The sequence below is a fragment of the Platichthys flesus genome, chromosome 12 (genome assembly GCF_949316205.1).
Source record: "Platichthys flesus chromosome 12, fPlaFle2.1, whole genome shotgun sequence".
Classification (NCBI taxonomy): domain Eukaryota; kingdom Metazoa; phylum Chordata; class Actinopteri; order Pleuronectiformes; family Pleuronectidae; genus Platichthys; species Platichthys flesus.
In genome coordinates, this window is record NC_084956.1 from 9,002,131 (window position 1) to 9,026,732 (window position 24,602).

A 24,602-nucleotide genomic window follows, 5' to 3' on the forward strand; every position below is an offset into this window, starting at 1 on the left:
AAACTAAAAGAAGGGAGGGAGAGAGGGAGGCGAAAGAAATCTCCACCATTGATTGTGATAATTAGGTATAACGACCACCTGGCTCTAATGCTAACAGACACACACACACACACTCACAGAATAACACTTCTGATATATCGGCCATATGTTAAATTACTGACTAAAATGTCCAAGATGTTCAAATCAAACCTTTGTTTTTTTAATCGAGACTCGATATTTTACAGTTCAACCTTGTCGTCGACTTTTATTATTATCAGTAATTACCAGTATCCACACAATTACGTTGGCAGATATTGTGGGCAATGTTCGATCCATTGACCCTGTAGTAGCACAACCGCCAGCTCACCAGATAATAGAGGGATCCCATGTACCAAACCCAACGAGGCCATATTGCTTCACCCAGCAAACAACTGTCATAACTAAGAGGAAGTAGAATTGAAACATGCAATTGCATATAGAGTGACATTTGGAGATAGCAATCAAAATGTATTGCAACTTCCTTAGAATAGGAGGAGGACAGTTTTGGTTAACTAGGAAGTAGAGAGCCAGTCTTTCATTGCACTGGGTTAGTGTTGTTCAGTTTCCTCAATCTCTGCCATGGCTCTTCATCTCAGTATTCTTCTCATCCTCACTGGACTCACAGGTTAGACGCATGGCTAATGTTAAATTTGTTCCTATACGTGTGTTGACCGCTAAAGTACAAATTTTTATTACATAAATTGGAGGGAAATTGTGATTTGTTGTGAGTTGCCAATCGTATCTGTTCAAACACTGTATCTGTCCTTGTTGCAGGAGTTCACAACAAGGTAACCACCGTCAGTAAAGTTTCGGTGAAGGCTAGAGGTTCTATCACCATCCCATGTCTCTATGACCCAATGTACAGAAACAACGTGAAGTACTTGTGTCAAGGTTACACTTTTTTCAATTGCGTTGTTGTAGTTAAACAAACAACAACACATAGTTCAGGAAAGGATTTGATCTGTGATCACAAATCCCAGAGAATCTTCACTGTAACTATTAAAGATCTAAGGATCAAGGACGAACATTTCTGGTGTAGTGTGGAGATCAAAAATGGAGCAGATGATGGATCGCGATTTCAACTGTCGGTCACCAGTGGTAAGAGCCTTTAACTCACCTTTGAGCACATTTCAAATACTTTAGACTGATTACTTTGTTTTGGGTTTTATGTGATTCTTTATTAATCCATTTTTTTTAAATATTTTCCCAATTCCCAAATATCTACCAGTTATTCCTCCAACAATTTTCTTTTAAATTTTTATTATTCCCCTCCCAGGTTTGCCTGATCTTTATGTGGATCATCAGGAAATCAGTGGATTCATTGGAGACAGTATAACCATCAGTTGTAACTACAGCATTGCTGGAGAGATTAAGTGGTGCAAATTGGGCAGGAGCTGTGTGACGGGGCAGTCGGGAGCAATAGATGGAACAAACGTAACCATAGACTCCGGGGGCCCTGATGTTTTCCATGTGTCTATGAGAGGACTGTCAACAGGAAGCATTGGCTGGTATTTATGCGTTAAAGGAGACTTGCAGATGCCAGTGCATGTCAATGTTACTGAGAAACTCACCACTAGTAAGTGCTCCCAGTGATTATGAACATAAATGTATTCCCTGTATAACCATTTGTAAATATTTGATTCGTTTTTAGGATTAATTATCGAGTAACTCTTCGAATCACTTTCCTGTTTTTGAATCATAGCCACTCTTGCAACAACCGGATTGAGCACTGGAGGCCAAACACAGCACAGGTCAGATAATTTACATTTTGAAAAAGTCCTGCAATGTATGTTTTTAAAGACACTTTATTTGAACTTAGATTTGCATAGGCAATATTAAGATATTCATTTGTAATAATTAATTGTACTTATGCACATTGTGCTAAGTTCATCTGTGTGCTCAAAATGTCGTCTGCAGCAGCTCTGTAGACCTAAACTGCCTCATCATCACTCTGAGTTTGTTGATCGTCATTGTGCTCGTGACCTTGTTCGTCTGGATTATGTTGAGAAAGCACAGTAAGTCTCAGGCCGAACTGTAATAAATACAATTCATAACTAATTTGTTAGTGGTTTTTAAATAATTTTACTTAATATCTGGGGTACGGGGAACATTGAGAGGCAGTAACATGAGATTCTCACTGTTTAACTTTTAGAGCAAAACAAGCCAGAATCATCAGCGTTCACAACGGTAAGAGACGCCTGATATTTCCTATAACTGGGCCACAATTTACACAGAGGGGCCAATTATATTTAAGTCATTAATTTTACCCCCTGCTTGTGTCCCTGATTTTTATATAGGTGAAGGTTAGAGGAAAATACAGAAACACAGTGAAATGTTAATACCTTAGGGAATGAGAACAATTGAGATGGATTAAACTGGTGCTTGTAAGGTTATAGCCAGTTTTATAATGTTTTGGCCTTGGACCTATCTGTTTGCAATGGTTCATGGTTCATATGTGTCAAACATATAGATTATGAATTTGGATGTGAGGCACAACTGAAAACTTTTGAATCCATTTTGGTTTCCTGTTTCATAGGCTGAAGCGGATGCAACGTACTGCAATGTTAAACCCAAAATGAAGACTTCAGTGAAGGTAACATAGTTATTTTAAGAAATCAAGATTGAACTTGACTAGTTAGTCGACAGAATCTCTGCAACAGATGTTACGATTTACATTTTCCTTTCCCCTTTTGAGACAGTGTGAAGAGGAAGTACTGTACTCGACTGTTGGGTTCAAATCATCAGACCAGGTAACCCTATAAATCAAACATTTGGATTAAACTAGAAGACAAAAACGTGCTTAAACAGTACTTATTCATTCACAAAGTGCAGCTAAATATAATCAGTTTGAAATCAAAAACAGAAAATCTAACATTTCAATATGTTTGTGCTTGCCCCTCCCCCCTCCAAGAGACCATGTGCTGAAACTGACGTGGACGCGTTGTACAGTTCTGTGGTTACCACTAAACACAAAAGAGTAAAACAGGTAAATATTAAAACTACTGATCCCAACTGTACATTGTTTCTCATGTTCTGTATTTCACTTGTTTCAAATATTTTTTGTTCATGGTCTCAGAATATTGTTATTACCTTCTTCTCTAATTGTCAAATTTGCTTCTGTTCTTCAACAGGCTAAAGCACAAGATACAGATGTTTCATACAGCACGTTGGCTATGACCGGCCAAAATTCTTGAACGGTTCTGTATCTGTAAATCACAATTAATGTGTTTTTTTCCAGGATTTACTGCAGCAATTAGTTTTAAACTGTTATTGCTTTTAAGTGCTGTAGATTCTTTCTATTTTTTTCTAGCATTCCCTGACTAAAAAACACCAAGAAGCATTGGCCTGTTTGTTTGATAATGGTATAAATAATTAAACATTAAACAATTAAACACATTTAGCAAGTAACACAGTCAAATGAATTACGGATTATGTATTGCTTAATTCCTGAGGCCGCCAGACCGGTGGTCGGCACGTGGCCGTCCTTCTAGTTATCTATCTATCTATCTATCTATCTATCTATCTCTCTATCTATCTATCTATCTATCTATCTATCTATCTATCTATCTATCTATCTATCTATCTATCTATCTATCTATCTATCTATCTATCTATCTATCTATCTATCTATCTATCTATCTATCTATCTATCTATCAAAAGCCTATAATCCCATTGTTTGTACAGTGTTTATAAGATGTTGTCTGTAACTAAATGTGATTTCAATTGTAGTGGCCCATTTAAAAATAAATGAGAAGGTACATCCGCTTTTGGAGAACAGAAAACCACCTTGTCTGCAGCCAGTTACTGTTAAAAGTTCAGTGTGTAGAATTTAGTGACATCTAGTGGTGAAATTGCACGTTGTAGCTGAATACCCCTCACCTCCGCCTCCCCTTCCAAACATGAGAGAGAACCGGAGAGAACCTGAGGAAGCCTTCAGTTGTCCCAACAATTCAAAAGGTGTTAGTTTGTCCAGTCTGGGCTACTGTAAAAAACTTGGCGGCCTCCTTAGAGAGGACCCTCTCCTGATGTAAATATAAAGTATTTATATACAAAAGGGCCCATTCTAGGGTGGAAAAAACAACAATTTGTACCATGTAGATAAAACACATTATTGAAAACATCAGTAGGATTTTTTTTATATTAAATGTCTGTCAATAGATCCCCTCACCTAAATATTACACCCTGATCCTTTAAGTCATAATTATGAGATAGTACTTTATAAGAAGTCATTAATTTTAGAACATTTGTCACGATAATGACTTACGGGATCTTAATTTGTTTCATCATAGTAGCAGAAATGGTGTTCCATAGGTATTCGGTGATCATTGTAAGAAAATAAATTTCAATATTGACTTTCGGCTGTGACGTAAAAGGTACTTTTACTCAGGCACATGTGCGGCCGCCTCGGGTCCTGAGCCGCGGCTGTGATAGGTGTGGGTCTCGTTGCGGTACAGTCTCCTTCAGCTCGCCCTCCAACTGGTGAAGCCTTCTCCCGGCCGTGTGAGGAACATCTTTCTGGAAGTCACTTAACTTTACCTCCAGCCTCATCTCTAACCGGTAAGAGAACCATCTGCGCGGTCTGACACTGTTTTGTATCCGTTGACGAGCGACAATCTGCGTCTGAGCGTGTTTGACACTTGCCGGTACTCTGCAGGCTAACTAAGCTAACTAAGCTAGCTGCAGTAGGCGCGCTGCGTCTGACACATGTCGAGTAAAACCATGGCAGCTTTTCTTTGTGTCACACGCTTCATTTGTGGCTGATGAGTCGGTGTATGTTTTATTTAAAGTAAATGAAGTAAATTAATCACAACTTTGCTACTTTCCTTTCGACCGGGCGCTTCGTTAACCTCCCTCTGGCCTAGTTGGCAGATGTGAGCTGGGACTGCGAGTGAACACTTGAATTAACACATCTCGCTAATTGTCACCGGCGTGTGCATGGCCACGGCAAGCGGTGCCTGCCAACTCCCGTGGAGGAGTAGTTTTAACGGGAGACGGTTCTGAACTGGACAAAATGGCTCCTGTCTCCCTCAGTGTAACCTTGTCCATCGTCTGTTACACACTTGTCCTCCCTGTGACTGTCCACCCGCAGCACCACAATGCCTGGTCTGCGTCAAATGGGACATGCACAGTGTAGCTAGTAATGTTTGTTCATTTTAAATGTGCGATCGGAAGGCAGTTAAGGTCCTCAACTGGGACAAATTAAGCTGATCCTGTAACAGAAGGGTTTGGACAGTGGGCCAGAAGACTGCAGTCCCCACAGTCTGAAACAGTAGGAGTGTGATGTGCTAAAAAAACCATCGTGTCATCTACAGGATGGAGGAGAGTAGTGAGGTGTTGGATGTAAATGTCGAACCCCCTAGGGGAAGGCCTTCTGCAGTTTTCCACTCATCAGCTGTGGCCACTGCAGCAGAACGGGATACAGCCTCATATTGACCATTTATTAGAATTAATAATATTAGCTACCACAGATCCTGCATACATATAAGAATACAGACTATGACTTTAAAGCGAATTTACATTGTTTACATGCAAATAATTCTTACAATATCTCCATGGATTTTGTATATTGACTGAGTGGTGCCCATACGTTTAAAAGTCTTAACCTTCAGTGGCAGTACTTACATTTTGTATTCATACAGTAACAGTTGGGGTCCCATTATAAAATGTATTATTGAAATCATACAAAATCCAGCCATAGCTTTACTGTCTTGCTGTGTAACTGGACACACACACACATGTGGAAATGTACCGCAATAATAGTTTAAAGCATTTTTTTATTTCGGCTCTGTTTGCAGATACAATGGCCGTGCCTCCCATGTATGCTGACCTGGGCAAGTCTGCCAAAGACATCTTCAACAAAGGCTATGGTATGATTCCCCACAGTCTGACCAATTATTTCTGTGATGATAAACATTTGATTCTGGCAAGTATGGTTGATGTTGCAGACAAACTCTGAAAAACTTTCCTCTCTCCAGGTTTTGGCTTGGTGAAGCTCGATGTCAAGACAAAGTCAGACAGTGGAGTTGTAAGTACATTTCTTACAATTGTGGTTTCACAACCTTAATATAACTTACTGTACTTTATAGTTCAACCATCTCCTGGCCCTGCTTTGAAAATACTTATTGTGCATTGTCGCCAATGAAGATAAAAAGCAGATACCCAGAACAATGAGGCCCATCCACAATAATTCTGTGATCAATTTTACTGTGCTTGATCCTCAATTGTCCTCAACCTCTTGTTTTTCTCCAAATATCAGTAATGATTGACTCATACATTTACCTGGTTGTCTCTGTATATATGCATCTGTCTGTCTGTTACTTGAGTGTGGTCCTCAAGTCACCAACTGTAGTGGGATTTACCTCAGAGGCAGCTTTGATCACCCTGGCAGATGTTTGTGTGTATATGGACAAATATTGTCACCATGGTGGTGTCACTACTGTGTTAGATACATTCACAAAACTTTTTTGATCACAGTTGTGTAGCTGTGATCAAAATGAAGGCTGACTTTAAATATGGGTGTGGTCCACAACCTGAATGCAAAGTATTACTCATACAAAGTAGTAAAGACTGCTGAGCACTTATGAGTCAGAACATCAACATCTCAAGATTGTCTCTGGTTTGCTTCAAAATAAAGTTTTATGCTAATGCTACCATTGAATGTAGTTTATTTCATTGGGGTTTGTTTCATTCAGTCATGTGTCTTAATGTTCTTTTTTATTATGTAATTTTTTTTCTATAACCGTCTCTTGCAGGAATTCAAAACATCTGGATCCTCCAATACTGACACCAGCAAAGTGGCAGGTAGCCTTGAAACTAAATACAAGAGGTCAGAATATGGTCTGACCTTCACTGAGAAGTGGAACACCGACAACACCTTGGGAACAGAAATCACAGTTGAAGATCAGGTTAGATTTACAGATTTCATCCATCTGTTTAACAACCACTATCTGAATGCTCTACACATTTCACTTGACGGAGCAACATTCATTTCTGTAACTGTCAAATGAACTGTTCTGTGTTCTCACAGATTGCCAAGGGACTGAAGTTGACTTTTGACACAACCTTCTCACCAAACACTGGGTAAGTTCATTGTTAGAATAAAGTGTTCATGAAAAAGTTAGTTCTGTGTTACTTTAACTCAAATGTAAACCACTGTGCTGCAACTCAACTGGACTAGTGTTGGTAACTTGATCTGTGCTGCTGACCAATGGAGTGGCCACGTGTGAGCCTGACCTCAGTATGCAGTTTTTCTACTGGAACATTCCTACAATTGGCTGTTGGGTCTTACATATTTGAAGTTTGGATGATGTTTTGCAGATTGTGGTTCTCGGGGAGTAAATAAGAGACTAGTGGGTCCATGAGGGCACGTGCCTGCTTTCATATTGCGTGTAGGCAGGTTGTCGACATTTGAGTTATGTGGCTACATTGAGACGGCATGTTCCAGGCTTCAGTGTTGTTTTTCCGACTGAGAAATAAAGACCAGCAGTGAGGTAAAGGCTGGTTTGTAGAAAGAGATATCGCGGTTTGGCAAATTCTGCCTTCAAGTAAGCCATTATTCAAACCTCGTGATGTGGCTGATCTTTCTGTTTTAATGTCCAACAATGTTGCCTCTGAAGAAAAGTAAAATTCGTTGGCCTGCTTGCAACATGAGCTGACAGTTGGCATTCAGCCTGGGTGTGGAGTTAGCTCTATGGGATCATAAATCTGAGGTGGCAGCAACAACTCAGTGGGGGGGCTTAAGTTCCCCAAGGTTTCTCATTTAATGTTTATTTTTCTAAATAACACAACTTTTCATTACAAAAATACATCTTTTAAACATATTTAACAGGACATTATAATCTGTAAATATTTGTATTTTGGGACCCTTGTAAAGTGTAAACGATGTGAGCTTATTGTTTATTGCACACGTGTAACCTAACCCTCCTTAAAAAGTAATACTGATCTGACTTAATTAGGTTTTCAGTTTGAGGTTGACCAATGTTTCTCACCAACAGCAAGAAGAGTGGCAAAGTTAAGACCGCCTACAAGCGCGAGTTCGTCAACCTTGGCTGTGATGTCGACTTCGACTTTGCTGGCCCCACTATCCACGGGGCTGCCGTTGTCGGCTACGAGGGTTGGCTCGCCGGCTACCAGATGAGCTTCGACACTGCCAAATCCAAGATGACCCAGAACAACTTTGCCATTGGTTACAAGACTGGAGACTTCCAGCTCCACACCAACGTGTAAGTTACTGACTCCTCGCTAACAGGGTTGGAATCTTCAGGCCACATAGTCAACAAAGAGAAGCGTAACTTTTTAGCTTGTATATAGTTAGCTGTGTGTGTGGTGATGTGCAAACCATTACAAACATTTACTTTTACAGCCTAAAGGAAGAAGAATGCAGCAGAGCAGCTTCATGTTTGATCTAGAAAGTAACTCAACGTGAACTTGTTTACTCCTAAAGAATTCTGGGTGTGGTTTAAATGAAATGCACCAGTGTAGTCCAAGCAAATTAACCCTCTAAATGGGTGTATGCACAAAATCCGTATTAGGTTTGTTCATTTAGCAAATCCCAAATCACTATCAAATTAATAATGTCTTGTATTTATATAGCACCTTTCAAGAGACCCAAGGAAGCCTTACATGTGTCCGTTGGGACAAAAGAGAAGAAAGTATTTTGCACAAAACAGGATAGAAATAAACTGCAGTAATGGCAGGGTAGAGCCTATAAATAGCATTGACTTTGAGCCAAAGCTTCAGCTGTAACAGCTCAATACATTAATATGCCATCACTACTCGTTTATTAAATCTGTCCTGATGGATTCCTATTCTGCCACAATAAATCAGTTTGTTAGTTTTATAGTTCTTAATTTCTTTCTGAACAAAAAAGTATAAAATTAAAGGAAATGAAGAGGATGGATGTTCCTTCAAGCTGCTGGAGACACCTTCCACACACTTAAAACCTCTTTTAGTTTCGAAATATTTACTGTAGCTGGATATTTCTCATCTGTATCAGGAATGACGGAGCAGAGTTCGGAGGCTCCATCTACCAGAAGGTGAGCGACAAGCTGGAGACAGCCGTCAACCTGGCCTGGACCGCTGGCAGCAACAGCACACGCTTCGGTATTGCAGCCAAGTTCCAGCTGGACAAGGATGCCTCCATCAGCGTAAGTGGAGCAGCACGGACACTCAGAGCGACGTGGAGGAGGTAAAAGACAGATGTGACCACTACTTATCATCTACTGACTTGTGATGTTTTGTTTTGTTCTAGGCTAAAGTGAACAACAATAGCCTTGTTGGTGTTGGATACACCCAGACTCTTAGACCAGGTAAGTGAACAGTGGAAGCATGTGTCGTAGGAAATATTTACAGATGAGATGCATTGTAGTTAGCCCCTACATGGTTAGTTCACCTACTTAACACTTTGATCCTGAGTCCTTGTATTCACCACTTTAACACTGAGACTAGGACTGTGCCATAAAACGATAAAGATAATCACAGCAAAAGAACTTCACCTCGATAGAAATATAAGACGTGGTCGAAATAACTCATTCCATCCATGATGTGACAGACAACACGAACAGCCAGTGATGATGAGTATAGTGATGCACCGAACCAAACCAATCATGTGGTTGGAATAGAGCCCAATCAGGTTAGGTTTACGCACAGAGTGTAGGAGTAGCAGCCAGCAGCCCCAACCCACGTGGTACTGCAGCCGTGCAAACCAGTACGTCAGGAGTGGGAGCGAGTTAAAAGAAAAAATTACCATCTGAAGTGGAAATGACAAATGGTAATTTTATAAATATATATATATATATCAATATAGACTGATACAGATTTATTTATTTTCATATCCTCCAGCCCTACCTGAGATTATGTTTCATTCAAATATACTTCTTTATAGCAAAATGACTACCAACTTTCAACTTCTGACACTCAATTCAGTGTTTGCACATGAAATGCCTAACGCTGGTTCCTCTTGCCCGTGCAGGCGTGAAACTCACCCTGTCCGGCCTGGTCGATGGCAAGAACATCAACGCCGGAGGCCACAAGCTCGGCCTGGGCCTGGAACTGGAAGCCTAAGCTTTCGTCATACTGCAGAGGACTAGGGAATATCAGAAGAATCTGGCCTTAAAATGTATGTCCAAACTCAAACCAGCAAAGGGATATCTGGGAGAGATCGAGTCAAAGGCTACGACAGCAAACATCAACTTGGGGGCCACTTCCAACTCGGTGCTTCTGTCATTTTACCTTTGTTGCTTTTTTTGCTTTGTAACTGCGTCTTATCAAGAGACAGTTGGTGGTGTACTATTTATAAAACATTGTCATTGTTCCTTTCCACTACTGCCATAATAATGAAATCCAATACAATCCCTTTGCCTGTCATCCTCTGTGTGTGACTTTATTTGGAAATTATCCCAGACACTGTTTCTTTGATCAGAACTTTGGGTGATGGTTTGTGTGGTGAGCGACGTCGTACCTTCTCTCTGATTTATGCACTCACAATCATCTGATATTCCTTTGTCATTTGCAAACCATGATAAGTACACTAGGCTTTTTCCAGCTTTTATTTAAATACTGCTGCACCCTTCCTTTCATGCACACAAGGATAAACTATAGCTCTAATGTCTTGTTTTGTGTCGGTCCTCTGGGGTTGTGACCTTTACCTGGGAGGTCTCGTGAAGTTGGCTCCTTAAGGAACCAGTAAACTTGGCCCACCAAGCAGAATTTAGTTTTTCTTTGTTCTGTGCTAACAGACAACCGGGGCACCCAATGTTCACAATAATGCCAAACTATCCTTGTCCAGAAGAGGTGTGACTTAGTTGCACACATGCACTCTTGGTTTTTCCATGTATCGGGCAGAGACTAAGCCCACAGGAAGTCGTGGAGGTCCTTATGTGTATGTATAAGTTTTCAATAAAGTCTTTGAACTCCACAGGTGCATGTTTTTTAAGGTGATGATATAGTTTCACAACAAAAACTGCTCATTTACTGGTTTGCTTAATGTTGACCATTGGAAGTCTAGGATGAGTAGTTAACTACGTGCTAATTCAAGTTATGAATAGTCTAGTTTTCAGTTACATCCACTAGCTTATCCTTACCGTACATTTCATTTAGCTGATGCTTTTATCCAGGCGAAATAGAATCAGTTGGTTCAACCATGAGGGTACAAGCCCAGAACAACAACAATCAAGAAAGTACAATTTCTTCCAAAATAAGCAAAACTACTAAGTACTACTAAATTGTTAGTTTAGAATTGTATTCACGGAATAGTTGGTATTATCTGACCTGTTATGGTAACTTACTCAATGGAAAAAGTTATTAAAGATTCCAGAACATCTTCAGAAGCCTTTCAGAGGTCCTGCAGTCTATTTAAAGACCAGTCGAACTATAGTTAGACCAGCAGGTGTTTTTATTTAAATAGTGTATGTAGCAGCAGTTTCATCTGAAGTCTTTAATCTCCTGCCTCTTTGCTCACCAGAAGTCTGTCAAATAATCTCGACCTCAGTCCTATTTGAGCAGTGAGTCTCCATTTCCATGTCCTAGTGTGAAGTTGAAGTCCTTGATGGGAGGGTTCTGCATCTGAGTTAGTGATTCAAGTTTTATTTTGGAAATGATTATGCATAATTCCACAGCAAACTCGTTTTTCACTTGGGACTGTTTGGCTTGATGAGGGCTCCTGAACTCCAGGGTCTTATTAGGAATACCTGAGAGCTGTTGGTTTTAAGAGGAGATGAATAAAAGGCAAATGAAACCAAATAGACACATTCTTACAAAGCATTAATAAAGAGACTAAATTATTCAAAGACATGAGAAGTAAATGAAAGGATAAGGTTTAGTTTATACATTTAAATAAATACGAAACCATTATCTGAGATGAAATGTCTTTATTCTAATACACATCTATGCGCTGCTGTCCTCTACAGTCAATAATATGCTCATGCATGCCCTATTGCTTTGTTCACATACTGAGTTAAAGGGAATGACATAGATGACAAAATCCACTTATGCTGACATATGAAAAGAGTTGAAATCAGTCAATGAATGATGCACCTTCATCATAGCAAAAAACAAAGTTCATCAAATTGCAGTGGCATACAGCTATTTGTATTTTATATCAACAGGACTGACTTATTTCAAATATTAAACATCTTGTGTTATCCTTTGCAGAAACACTATAGATTATATAATTATATTCAAAGTGCAGCTCAGAATCACAGTACTTGTTGATCTTGCATGTGTGTGTCGGCACGCACCAAAGTAGATTAATTCCCTTTGCATCGTTTACATTCACAATCATGTTTGTGTGGTGAGTCAAACAATTTTAATAGATTACAAAGTGTCGGAGTTTAAAGTCGGATCTGCTGCAGACGGAAGAATCGTGCGCTCTCTGTTTTTCATTTTCAAGAAGAATTACAGCAGCTGCAGTTTTCTTCTCTTTGCTCCGTTCAGGCCTTGCAGTTGCATCTGCATTAGTTTAACCATTCTCTAGTTTCAGCTTCAATTTCCCTGATATTTGCATTTCATTTTAACCCCTTTTTTTAAATTAAACGTTCCTCTTATTTCTGCGAATTATTCTCCATTGTATCAGGCTGTTCTGACCTCGGAACCTGGCTCCTTTCTTTCCCAGGCATCTTATTGATTTCTTCGCTAGTTGTCTTTACATTTGGCAAAACAATTCGATCTGTTTCAGTCTCATCGTCACTGTTTCTCTCGTCCTTATCTTCAGCTAAACTACATTTGTCAGATGAGTCTATATCTCGGCCTTGATCACGTCCAGCATCTTTAGTGCTTTTTGCTACTTGTCCTTCTTTTTCTTTCTCACTTTCAGATTGATCGATTTCCTTCCTCTCAGAACGGCTGTTTTCCATTTCCTGTCTCCTGAGTGTTGGGCTTGAAGTCGCTCCAGTCTTTTCTGGAAGCGCCCCTGTCTCTAGGGAAACAGAGCTCTTTATCTCTGTTGTAAAATCACTGCTTTTCCTATCCTGCACTAGAACAGCACTGCTCAGCTCAGTTTTACCTGATTCTTTGGTCAGAACCCCATCAAGTGGCTGCCTCACTTGAATTGAGATAAGACTATCTGTAAGTGCATCTTGCTTTTCATTATTCACGAGTTCCTCCTCCACAGTGATCTCCGATTTTGAGTCTTTCCGAACTGTTGCCTTTGACACTGGATCTTTTTCGTCTTTAGTGTCTTCAGCTACTTTTTTCTGTTGCTCATTTTCTTCTTCATCATGACTCTCACTTAATAAAACTTTGCTTTGAGTCTTTTTGTCTCTGCCACTCAAACCTTCTCTGTCAGCTGCTTCAGTTTCCTCTGACTCCTCTCCTCTATCTTGACCCTTCCCACCATCCTCCACCTCTCCAGGTCTCCATCGATCCCCGTCATCCCCTCCGTTCACTGAGTTTCCTTCTGACGGATACTGCTGACTGTCAGACACATGCTCACTTTCTTCCTCTCGACTGTCTTTATTATCCTTCTCCTCCTCCTCCCCACTGCCCCATCTATCCCTTTTGGCACGCTCCCACTCATCTTTCCCCGCTTCTGTCTCCTCTGATCCCGTGTCCTCGAATTCTGACATCTCAATTTCCCTGGTGGTCTCCGTTATGATCTCCTCCACAAACTTGTACTGGGGCTCCGCTCGTCTGTGCGGGCCGCCTGGCCGGCTGAGGCAGGGGAGGGTGTAGACGGGGGACTGGTGGTAAATGTAGGGCAAGGAGACGTGGGTGTCTGACAGAGTGGATAGTCGAGCTTCCTCGCTACAGAGAAGTTTCCTGCAACATACACAGGACAGATGTAGAGGACATTTTAAAAAGACTTGAGGGAAAAAACACTAACGCATTTAAAACGGAGATTGGTGGGAACCACAATGACATAAATTTATGGAGTAAACTAAGGAGGTGAATAATTGACCATTACAATCATGATTGTGACAGAATGGGGTTTTAGTGCCCAGTTGGTAAACACAAGGAATTTGTTTTGGTGTGCCAGTGCAAGCACTAAAAAACATTGCACATTAAGTATTTCTACTTTATTGTATGTAGTATTTCCTTTTTTACACATTCTTATTTCCCCTTGCACGGCTACTTTTTTATGCTTCGGTGTCCTTTGTGAATTCCCTCTGTGGAGGACCAATACAAATTCATGTTATTTAAAATGATAATCTTATTCCTAACACCCCTTAAAGGTCTCCTCGGTTAGAATGATCTCTAATATTACAGAGTACTGTTTCCCATATCTCGCCTGTAAGAAAGTATCTCCACGTCCAACGCCATCTTCACATTTAACAGATCCTGGTACTCCCTCAGGTAACCAGACATGTCAAACTTCCAGTTTATCAGCTCGTTTTCAAGTTCTTTGATTGTCGTCTGCAGCAAGAGAGGAGAGAGGGTTTGTCACTGGATACCATTGGCACATACTGGGAAGAGGCTTTGTGATTTAAAGGAACTTTTACCTGATAGTGGATGATTTCCTCCTCGTGTCGATCGTCGACCTCACGCAGCTGCTTCTCCAGCGCCTCCCTGGTGCCTTTGGCGCAGTCCAGTTCGGTGTTTCTGGCCTGCAGCCGCCTCCTGTGCTCCTGCACCTCCTGCTGGGTCGCCTTTAAAGCTTCTCTCTTGGCCTCGGCCGCCTCTGTCATTCTCGCAAACTGGGATCTGAAAGTTTCTCCAACCTGCCAGACTTCGGACACAGCATGACCTTCCAGCTGCGCCCTGACGTCCCGGAGTGCCGCAGTGACTCCAGGTGCGCCAAATCCGTGCGCCTCCACATTCTCCTGCAGATCCTGTATTTGTCCAAACATCTCCGACACCTCGGCCTCATGGTTTCCCTTCAGGAGGTTGAGCTCATCCACGAGGGTCTGAGCTTTCCTGTCCAGCAGCAGTTTAACCCGATGCGCGTCATCTATGTCCTTCTTCAGGGCCAAGATGTTGCTCTGCGCCTCTGATCTGCTGCGCGCCTCCTGTTCGTGTTGTCTCCTCACGCTGGACACCTCCTCCTCTAAATCCTGATGCTCGATTTCAATCCGGTGCTTCTGGTGAGTGATGTCCTGAACAACGCGTCTCAGCCTCCTCAGCTCCGGTCCGTACTCCTCCTCCAGGCGGGATGCGGGCTTCGCCTTCCCGCGGAGCTCCTGGATTTCCCGCTCCAGCAGCTGATTCTGCTGCTCCAGCCGGTGCACCGTCCCGATGAAGCCCGCGAGGCGATCGTTCAAACCGTGCATCTGCTCCTTCTCGTTACACGGTCCATATAACGGGCTCGTCAGAGTGGTTCTCGTCCCCTTGATCACGACAGCGGTAGGATCGAATCCCGGCCACCTGGGTTGGATCCTGCTCGGTGGAGCTGCTCTCTTATCCATGCTGCGGCGGCTCGTGCTGACGCTGTCAGTGGCCAGATGTGCAGAGACTCTCAACGCGCGCTTTTATAACCGTGGCCATGTGCTCGGTGCAGACCGGAACTGTCCACGGTGCTGAAAAGGTGAAGCGTCAGCTGATGCCTTAATGAGCCCGGGACCACATTTCGTGGCACAGAGCAGTGACGTGGATCAACTGACTGTACATGTCATCCTCAAACACATATACACACGCTGTATATAATAGTAATAATGAGATGCAGATATTAATCCAAGAAGAATTTCTTGGGCTAGCTTTCCCCAAGATTACAATATCAAATAGCCTATATAATAGAATAGTGCAAACAAGTCTAAATTTATAAACATAATAATCCAGTGACCAAATTGTACAATGAAAATTGTGCTTAAGTGCAGTTACTTCTCCTAACTGTTTTAGATTCCACTACATCTACATGAAGTTTGCTGTTGATCCTTACATTTTATATATATTTTTTTACAATACATTTTTACTTAGTCCCATTTTAAATGCAGGAGTTAAACTACTTCAACACTAGTATATCTAATTTGAGCAAAGCATCTGCATACAACCCATAGACATGCTCTCCACTTATAGTCACAGCAATATATTCTCTATACAGTGGTTCTCAAATGGGGGTACGCGTACCCCAGGGGGTACGTGAGATTTTTTTAAACATATTTAAAATTAGCATCCATTCAAAAATCCTTAAACATTTTTTATTTAAGAAATATTCAATCAAATATAAGTATAAGTTCATCAACTGAATTTTATATTCAGTAGGCTATTCAATTTCATTATCCTAAATACTCAGAGTCTCCCCCATACCGATGGTTTGACCCAACCTGGCACACGCCACCTGTCATCACCTGTCATCACTGGCGCCTTGAAAACCCAAACAATGGAGTCGTGGTTGAAGCGTCGCAGCAATGCCGCTGAAAACACGGAGGGACAAGTGCTGAAGAAGGCAAAACCAGAGCCGACAAAATTCCGTCAATATTCAGAAGAATGGGATTTTCGTCCACGAGTTGCCACCCATCCATTGTGTTTTTTCTGTGGAGAGAGATTAGCCAACAGTGGCATGAAGCCAGCACATCTTCAACGGCATCTCAAGACCAAACATGCAATTAACTTTGGTAAGCCACCTGAGTTTTTTAAGAGGAGACTTTGTGAATTCAGGTCATCTCAAGAGACGATGCAGAAAGCCTCCACGACATCAGCCAAAGCCCCGGAGGCCTCTCATGCGGTGTCTTTGCTCATCACTAAAGCAAAGAAACCGTTCACTATAGCCGAAGACCTGCTCCTTCCAGCAGCTGTCGTGCTGGCTGAAACCATGCTGGACACAAACGCAGCGGAGAAATGAAAGACTGTGCCTTTGTCATATGACTCTGTGTGCCGCAAAGCAGCTACTAACCTTTGCCTCAACATATTTATGTGAGGCCTCCTTCTCTGCAATGACTGTTATCAAAACAGAGGAAAGAAACAGACTGTGCCAGAAACAGAGAGCTTGATCACAGCAGTTGCTTCCCTGCCACCAAGACTGACAAAGATCCTCAGTGAAGCACAAGCACAAGGTTCTCACTGAAATGTAAATGCAAAACCAAAGAGGGCATTGGAGAGTTTTAAATTACTTTTATGTGCACAAATCTTTATCTATAATTGAGATAATGATTTTTTTGTGAAGAAATGTTTAAAATTAAGTTAATATGTTCAGTTTGAGAACATATCTTTGTTATGATCCCGAAAGAGGGCACTTTAAGAAGATAATTCTTTTTATGTGCACAAATCTCTATTTATAATTGAGATAATCATTCCTTTTTTGTGAAGTGTTTATAATTAAGTTCATGAGTTCAGTTTGAGAACATAACTTTGTTATGATCCCGAAAGAGGGCACTTTAAGTTGATAATTCTTTTTATGTGCACAAATCTCTATTTATAATTGAGATAATTATTTCTTTCTTTGGTTATTTTGATATCTTTTTATTTCCAAATTGTTCAAGACAGACCACTACAAAGGAGAAATGTTATGCACTTTGATGAAGTTGTAATTTGAAAGTTTCTAGTTACAAAGTTTAATAAATCAGACACTAACGGCACATCACTGTGTTTTACATCTTTTTTTCAACCAAAGATGCTTTGCGCTGGTTAGGGGGTACTCGGGTGAGTTTTTTTTTCAAAGGGAGTACATCACTGAAAAAGAGTTTGAAAACTTGTGCTTTAGGTCATAGACAAGTCTTGAACCTCTGATAAACTGATCTTTAAAAAAAAGCAGTTGACATTTATAAAGGGTTAATTCTTTATGATGTCCTAATGTAATCACTTATATCAAAGAAAAGTCTTTGCAACCTAAGAAAAGCCTTTGACTGATTAGGCAGGTAGTCGCCACCTGTTAGCTTAGATAGCAGTATATTCCATTAATACTATTTGATGTTGGTTGGAACCTGCCAATACACTCTCTAAAATGGCTAAAACAATAATGGATTCAAACAACAAGAAAAGACCTGATGACGTCAAACTTCTTCGTATGCCAGCATTATCCAATGCATTCTACATACTGGACACACTGGGCTCTGGGAGTTTTGGAATAGTGCAACAGTGCTTAAAAATGGACACTAAGGAGATTGTGGCTCTGAAGATTGTCTCGAAAGTAGATGGCCAAAAGGAACTAGATATTCTTGAAGAACTTCGGGAGATCGGTCAAGACAAGAACAACTTCGTCAGGTTCAACGGGCATCACACACACTGTGACAAAATTCTTCTGGAATTTGAAAAGCTGGATAAGACTTTGTTTGATTGGCTTGGAATGTCCGGGGGCAAGGGGCGGCCTCTGTCTGAAATTCAAGCAATCACAAAGCAGCTCTTGGTGTCTCTGGCTGCCCTGAAGAGCCTAAATCTGGCGCATACAGACATAAAGCCAAACAACGTAATGTTGGTGGATCAACAGCGACAGCCCTCAAAGGTGAAGCTGATTGATTTTGGCTTGGCTACTCGGGTCTCCGAATTGGAAACTGGACGTAATTTCCAGATTATTGGTTTCAGGGCCCCTGAAGTCATGCTGGGACTTCCTCTGAATGAGGCCATGGATATGTGGGCTCTTGGTTGCATTGTGGCCTACCTGTACCTCGGCACATGTCTGTATAAACTAGGGACTTGCAAATATCAGGCAATGAAGAACTTGGTACAGATAAATGGTCAGCCCAATGACAACCTGCTGAATTCTGGAAGGTACACCAATGTGTTTTTTACAAAGACAAAATATGTCAAAAAACAATTGTGGAGCCTGAAGGAACTTTGCTGCTGCAAGGAGTGTGCAGTACCAGGAGGGAAACGCACAAAGTCCTCGCAGAGCAGCAAGGGGAGCCCAGCATCTTCTACGATTCAGAAGCCCGGACAGTATGCCAGTCTTGATGACATTGTGGTGACTCGCCCAGGTATGGCTGAAAATGAGGACACACAGGCCTTTTTAAGCCTCCTGAAACAGATGTTGCATCTCGATGCAAAAAAAAGAATCGACCCCAGCGAAGCTCTGCAACATCCTTTCTTGACCATGAAGCACTTTCCTAGTGAGTGTGTCTCCAATCCTGACACCCCATCGGCCCCTGGGAGAAGACGAGTTCGCCGATTGGCAGGATGCATTGCAAAGGGCAATAAAACTTGTGTAGTAGGGGTAAAAGAAAGATATGACTCATCTGCTATCACTAGTAAGACTGAGGCATCACCTGAAAGGACAAGAGGTGGTCGTGGTGAGAAAATCTTTTCCACTGACAAACTGAACAAAGGTGATGCTGAAATTAGCCCCCAAAAGAAGCATAGGAAGAACTTTACCAGTGAGTGTGTCTCCAATCCCGACACGCCATCGGCCCCTAGGAGAAGACGAGCTCGCCCATCGGCAGGATGCAACTCAAAGGTCAATAAAACTTGTGTAGTAGGAGTGAAAGAAAGAAACAACTCATCTCCCGACACAAGTAAGGCTGAGGCATCACCTGAAAGGGCAAGAGGTTGTCGTGGTGAGAAAATCTCTTGCCCTAAAAAAATAACCAAAGGTGATGCTGAAATAAGCTCCCGAAGGAAGATTATGAAGAACTTTCCCATTGAGTGTGTCTCCAGTCCCGACATGCCATCGGCCCCTAAGAGAAGACGAGTTCGCCCAAAGAAGATGATGAAGAAAGTTATAACTTTTTTTAAAGGCCTGTTACCTTGTTGCAATGTCGATGTTGCAGATTAGACTCATGTCTGACCTATAAAATAAACACAGAGCCCACAGTGCATCAAAATGATGTTTTGAAATTTGTCACAATCTTTCAGTGAGTTTCTCACTCATGGAGCAATAACACTTTTTACAAATTCATTACAGGAATCCCTATACTGTCAAGATGAAGTACAGAAATCCACACAATTTTATCTTGATAACCGCACATTTTTTTTTACAGTATGAAATAGTTAGAACCCTACAGACAGCTTTAGTTTGTCTTGTTACATCATGAGTGAAGTGAAGTCACCTGGCAGGTACTGTAGGTACTGGAGCGTATTTAAAATGGGCCTGAATGGAGCCATCCCTGCTGGCCCTGACTTGAACACTACTCTACACTCTCAATTAATTTAACTTAAAGAATATTGTCATTAGTTTTTGGTGATATATCAGCAAGAACAGGTTTAGGGGCTGAGGAGACAGAGACAGACATGAAGGCAGTAAACACAGCGTATAGTTTGGGAGCACTGGCAGGTAGAGCAAACCCCAAACTGTCATTCTGACATGCAGCCCCATCTTTCTCTCTGTGCTGTTGAGGAGGATAAATCCTCGGACCATATACAAACACATATATGAAATTATTTAAAGCAGCACCAAACAACTTCAACCTACTCACCAAATTGTTTCACCACAAAAACATAATCAAATTGTTATGAACACATAGTTTTTAGAGGTGTCCGCCTTTTATGAGGAACTTTAATATTTTCGGAGAATATTTACTGTATGTTTAGCGAATCATCGCAACTAACCCAGGACCTAGCATCGACGTCCTTACTGGGTTTGAACATTTGTCAGATCTGGAGGCACGGGCATTTCTATCACCGCAGGAAACTCTGCAGGCATGTCTCCTTTCATAAAAACCCATGTCACGTGGATCTGAATGGCTTCCACACAACTACCTCTGAGGCCACTAGGGGGCACTAGTCTAGGAAACCAAGTACGCAAAGCAGTAATCGGATGTCGAGGTGACTGAATTCTATGCATGACTCAGATGTACACGTTCTGTCTTCTCGTTTCACTCTGTTCTTGACGTCCTCATCATCCATTGTTCACTGACACTGAGCTCGTTGCCCTTTAACTGCTCTCTTAGGTGTTTTTACACTGTAGCATTACTTTAGCATCCATCATGTCAACAGGTTCACTAATTTGTCTGTCATAGTTGTCATACAGCCGCATTAGATATGCCAATATGCCAATAAAAGTAAACACAGGATCAAATTAATGTGAAATACTTTTTTGTTATTTGAACTTTGCACTCAATCAGTAGTCAATTCTTCTTTGAAAACATAAAATTATACTTTTATCTTTCATCAAAACACCAAATTCATACAGCAGTCATGTTATAGTGGTCTCACATGTGATCTTTGACATGTCTAGACTCTGTAGTCGTAATAGTCCAAAAGGAATCCTGTTAGACCGAATCAAAATACCATCATTCCTGTTTGTGAGAAAGTTTCTCTAACTCCTGAGCTGCCCAAGAAGTGTCATGTGGTGTATATGTGAAATAACACACAAAATTCAATATATCAAGTTTTCCTTGTATATTTAATATAAAAACCAATGCATTTAATTTCATATCTACAGTGACTTTAGCGTTTAATGGCAATGGTCAGTCCGTCGCCCACAGTGAGCATGCTCAGATCAATCCTCTGGTCCAGATGCAGCTTCTTATTGAGAGCATCCAGAGCCTGGGAGGTGAGGTCCTCAGGGTCAGGATTCACCACCTTCCCACTCCACAGCACCTTCACACACGACAACAACAGAGATGTTTCATTCAGTTCTCAGTGACGATTGTGTCATAACGCACCGCGTGTTCTCTGACAGAAGCTTGTGTACTTACATTGTCAATCGCAATGATGCCCCCCTGTCGTATGAGCTCGAGGGATTTCTCGTAGTATCTGTCGTAGTTGAATTTATCAGCATCGATGAACACAAAGTCATATGTCCCCGCTTCCCCGGCTGCTAGCAGCTCATCTGATCAAACAAACATCAAAGTTGAGTTGAAAAGAAGTTCCACTTTTATCAGAATTCATGACTGAGACGCATTAAAAGCACTTACTCAGCGTCTTCAAGGCTATTTCATGTCGTACGTCTATCTTACCCGCCACCTCAGCCTAAAGAGAAGGTTAGAATGTGTGAGTTGAGCGTTTTGTGTGGGCTGTTTAAACTTCTAATTGTTTTTTAAAGAGCATGTTAAGGAAGGTTGAAACAGGTATCGATCCCCCTGCTTGGCTTCGACATCTTTATGTGACCCCGTTTCCTGAGTAGACGCCTTTTCCCTCTACAGCCTGCAGCTTTTTGTGAAGATGCACCGACAGAGGGTGGACGTGCAGTTTGCTGTCTGCTGCACAATTTTCCCTCTGACAGGCAACAATCAGTCGCACTTTACTTGCAAAATGTCAAACACAAGTGTTGCACTAGAGCCAGGAATTGGACGTTGTGTACTTAAGTAACCTAACCTGTCCTGAGGAGCGAAGATCAGAGTTTTCATGATCTTGTGTGAACAACTTGAAGCCATGCTGTTTGGAAAGACGTTTCCTCACCTCTTCAAAAAATGGTTTAGCAATGTCTACATAGGTGTCCTCTATTTCACAGGCGACCACGTGTCCGTTGTCCGGCATGGCCAACGCCATGCTCAGTGTGTTGTATCCTGTGTACATCCCTGCAGAATGAAAACAATGTAAACCGGATCATCTTAGAAATTTATGTTAGGTTCTTTCAAGAGGATGAAAAGACTCAATACCTAATGTTTGTATTTGAATACAGTTAAAGTCAAGGCAATGAAACACAATCTGTCAAAACCAACAAGGTTTGAATTTCACGGATTTTATTGCAAAAAGTTTCAGGATGTGTAATTCCAAAAGCTATGATGTCATCTTTACTGTATGAATTTCTATCGATCAGTTAAGATAAATGACTCCCATCAGTAATCAGTTGAGTCTGAATGGTAGAGATCAGATCTCTGACCTGTCAGGTTATGTTTGGTCAAATATAATCAGATCAATGACTTTCAGGGCAAAACATGTTTCTGCCATAAAACCAGTAACTACGTCACTAAGCATTCAGTAGTAGTTACATTTTAATATTATGCATTCGGTTGCCTTGAACCAGTTAAAATACTCACTTTTAACATTGTGCTACCTTCATGTGTTCACAAAGTCATTGCATTTGTTCTTGCTCTGTGTGTATTCATGTTCTCTTTACATGAGCTCACCGATTTCAATGGCTTTAGTTGCGTTGATCAGTTTAATGAGATTTGCCATAAACTGGGCTTGTTCACTGGCGACCATCATAATACTCCATGGGTCTTCAAGGGTTCTCTAAAAGGAAAATATCAAACAATGCCATTAATATCATTATATTGAGTGTGATGATTAATGGGATAAACAATATATTTCTTTACACTGGAGGTGAGGCCTTATGAGACCTCTGCATAGTGTTTTCTTACACTCTGCAGCCCTCTAGTGATCAACATTTGTACTGCTCAACTCCTGAACGTTATAGAGTTAATTTGTGTATTTTGTATATTTGTGGGCTAAATAACTTTCTGATTATCGGTGTTTGGTTCCTGTCCTGTAGTAGTCATCAATTCAATCCTGATAAGAATTTAATGGGAATCTAAAGTCACACTCCACCAAGGCCCAACAGTCCCCTTATGAAAATGCATCAATAATCACTAGATTTGGATTCATAATTATCAGTCCCCTAAACTTGTCAGATTCTTTTTCATGAAAAAATCAAATTTTTAAAAATGCCTCATCTTGTAAAGAAATGATCTGATCTAGATCCACAACAAAAGTTAGGGTCAGGCCTCACCCCCTCACAACATTCGTGGTAATCTGTCCAGTGGCTTGTGTGTAATCCTTCAAACTAACAAACACACACAGGAGAACAAAACCTCGGCTCTGGAGGCAGAAAGTTCGGCTGACATGACCAGATGCCATAAACAACACAGGGATGATCAATAACTGATTAACAATAAGCAGTGTGAAGGAATCAGTGATTGATGATTTATCATCACCACATTGGATGAGTGGAGGATCCCCCCCCGGTGTCTGTGGCTGACTCACCAGTTTGAGCTTGGTGAGGACCGGGTGCTCCCTCACTGAGTTGTTCACCACGTATTGCAGCACAGGGTCGTCCTTCCCTTTGCTGTGGCTCTTCCCGACAAAGGCCGACTGTCCCACGCCTGAGCAACGACAAACACACAACAGCAGCTCCCGTCAATCAGACAGTTCTCTGCCACTTACCAGGTTACCCATCCTCCCCTTGGTCAGTTGTACCTGTTAGTACAACAGCAAGTCCAACACAAAACAGCATCTTAATGTCTGCAGCCATTTTGCTCTGTTTCTCTGTTCTCGTTAAACAGCTTTCGTTTGAATGCACTGGATCTCCCGGTCTCAGTCCTTTTTGTACAGCGCCACCTGTGTTTGTTCTGCTGAACCTTTGAGATGAAGGTTCAGCTTATTGATTTTTCAGTTACATCACGGTACATGGTGTAAGTAGGGGAACTTCAATCAGGCTGACACATTTTGGACAAACTTGTCTTAAGATATTTTGTTTTAAAAGCAGTTTAACAAGCAAACAGGAAAGTTAAAGACTTTTTAAAAAGGGAAATACGTATGATTAGATTCCTGAATATAAAGTTCCGTGACGAAGGCCCCAGCACTGACCCCAGTATGTTGTAATCCATACAATCAAACTTTGTCCTGTTTTATCTGAGTTCGTTCTCCCCGTCCTCCAGAATTTACACGATTACTCAAGGCTGTATATCACTGTGACTCATATGTGAAAACTATTTGTACACTGTCCACGCTGTGGTGTAAAGTCCATCACCTCAAATGGTCCATGGAGCCCTGGTGTGTATTAGAATGAATAAAATCCGGCCTGGATCCTACACAATGCTGCCCCTCAGTGGTGGAAAGGTGGAATTGCTTTTTCATGCGTTTTGTGTCAAGAGATGATGTTCTTTAAATTCAGGTTTGT

At 41.4% G+C, this 24,602-nt stretch overlaps 4 protein-coding genes across 5 annotated transcripts; 2 read left to right on the top strand and 2 right to left on the bottom strand.

Annotated features, from left to right (window-relative positions):
* The first annotated feature begins 268 nt into the window (after positions 1-268).
* LOC133966359 (uncharacterized) lies at positions 269-3,795 on the top strand. Of its 2 annotated transcripts, none has more exons than XM_062401263.1 (10): positions 269-643; positions 793-1,116; positions 1,295-1,594; positions 1,721-1,769; positions 1,936-2,033; positions 2,171-2,205; positions 2,555-2,611; positions 2,718-2,768; positions 2,930-3,004; positions 3,150-3,795. In XM_062401263.1, the coding sequence occupies exons 1-10, from the start codon at positions 598-600 to the stop codon at positions 3,210-3,212; spliced, it is 1,098 nt and encodes a 365-aa protein (XP_062257247.1). In that variant the 5' UTR covers positions 269-597; the 3' UTR covers positions 3,213-3,795. The 2 variants fall into 2 exon arrangements, with proteins under 2 accessions (XP_062257247.1, XP_062257248.1); XM_062401264.1 differs by having other exon boundaries at positions 1,939-2,033.
* A 622-nt stretch (positions 3,796-4,417) lies between these two features.
* On the top strand, positions 4,418-10,934 carry vdac2 (voltage-dependent anion channel 2). The gene is made up of 9 exons (XM_062400967.1): positions 4,418-4,576; positions 5,815-5,886; positions 5,995-6,044; positions 6,772-6,924; positions 7,047-7,099; positions 8,014-8,241; positions 9,015-9,165; positions 9,270-9,327; positions 9,990-10,934. Exons 2-9 carry the CDS (start codon positions 5,820-5,822, stop codon positions 10,079-10,081), a joined length of 852 nt encoding a protein of 283 aa, XP_062256951.1. The 5' UTR covers positions 4,418-4,576; positions 5,815-5,819; the 3' UTR covers positions 10,082-10,934.
* Positions 10,935-11,905: 971 nt separating this feature from the next.
* Positions 11,906-15,405, bottom strand: LOC133966404 (neurofilament light polypeptide). Its single transcript, XM_062401324.1, has 3 exons — positions 14,455-15,405; positions 14,244-14,368; positions 11,906-13,774 (listed from the first exon to the last, which is right to left on the bottom strand). The coding sequence occupies exons 1-3, from the start codon at positions 15,355-15,357 to the stop codon at positions 12,559-12,561; spliced, it is 2,244 nt and encodes a 747-aa protein (XP_062257308.1). The 5' UTR covers positions 15,358-15,405; the 3' UTR covers positions 11,906-12,558.
* Positions 15,406-21,142: 5,737 nt separating this feature from the next.
* On the bottom strand, positions 21,143-24,053 carry comtd1 (catechol-O-methyltransferase domain containing 1). The gene is made up of 7 exons (XM_062401091.1): positions 23,900-24,053; positions 23,687-23,805; positions 22,831-22,936; positions 22,160-22,278; positions 21,676-21,730; positions 21,457-21,590; positions 21,143-21,358 (listed from the first exon to the last, which is right to left on the bottom strand). Exons 1-7 carry the CDS (start codon positions 23,952-23,954, stop codon positions 21,206-21,208), a joined length of 741 nt encoding a protein of 246 aa, XP_062257075.1. The 5' UTR covers positions 23,955-24,053; the 3' UTR covers positions 21,143-21,205.
* Between the last annotated feature and the right edge of the window lie 549 nt (positions 24,054-24,602).

What these genes read in the sequence shown, in the direction of transcription:
- LOC133966359 (XM_062401263.1), top strand. Translation starts at nt 598, where the DNA reads ATGGCTCTTCATCTCAGTATTCTTCTCATCCTCACTGGACTCACAG. An exon ending in GGAGGCCAAACACAGCACAG is followed by an intron (nt 1,770 to 1,935) that starts GTCAGATAATTT and finishes TGTCGTCTGCAG; the next exon opens with CAGCTCTGTAGACCTAAACT. An exon ending in GGTTCAAATCATCAGACCAG is followed by an intron (nt 2,769 to 2,929) that starts GTAACCCTATAA and finishes CCCCCCTCCAAG; the next exon opens with AGACCATGTGCTGAAACTGA.
- LOC133966404 (XM_062401324.1), bottom strand. Translation starts at nt 15,357, where the DNA reads ATGGATAAGAGAGCAGCTCCACCGAGCAGGATCCAACCCAGGTGGCCG. An exon ending in AGGAAATCATCCACTATCAG is followed by an intron (nt 14,369 to 14,454) that starts GTAAAAGTTCCT and finishes CTCTTGCTGCAG; the next exon opens with ACGACAATCAAAGAACTTGA. An exon ending in GTGGAGATACTTTCTTACAG is followed by an intron (nt 13,775 to 14,243) that starts GCGAGATATGGG and finishes TGTATGTTGCAG; the next exon opens with GAAACTTCTCTGTAGCGAGG.
- comtd1 (XM_062401091.1), bottom strand. Translation starts at nt 23,954, where the DNA reads ATGGCTGCAGACATTAAGATGCTGTTTTGTGTTGGACTTGCTGTTGTA. An exon ending in ACTTGCTGTTGTACTAACAG is followed by an intron (nt 23,806 to 23,899) that starts GTACAACTGACC and finishes GTCGTTGCTCAG; the next exon opens with GCGTGGGACAGTCGGCCTTT. An exon ending in GCATCATTGCGATTGACAAT is followed by an intron (nt 21,359 to 21,456) that starts GTAAGTACACAA and finishes TCGTGTGTGAAG; the next exon opens with GTGCTGTGGAGTGGGAAGGT.
- vdac2 (XM_062400967.1), top strand. Translation starts at nt 5,820, where the DNA reads ATGGCCGTGCCTCCCATGTATGCTGACCTGGGCAAGTCTGCCAAAGAC. An exon ending in ACCTTCTCACCAAACACTGG is followed by an intron (nt 7,100 to 8,013) that starts GTAAGTTCATTG and finishes TCTCACCAACAG; the next exon opens with CAAGAAGAGTGGCAAAGTTA. An exon ending in TTCCAGCTCCACACCAACGT is followed by an intron (nt 8,242 to 9,014) that starts GTAAGTTACTGA and finishes CATCTGTATCAG; the next exon opens with GAATGACGGAGCAGAGTTCG.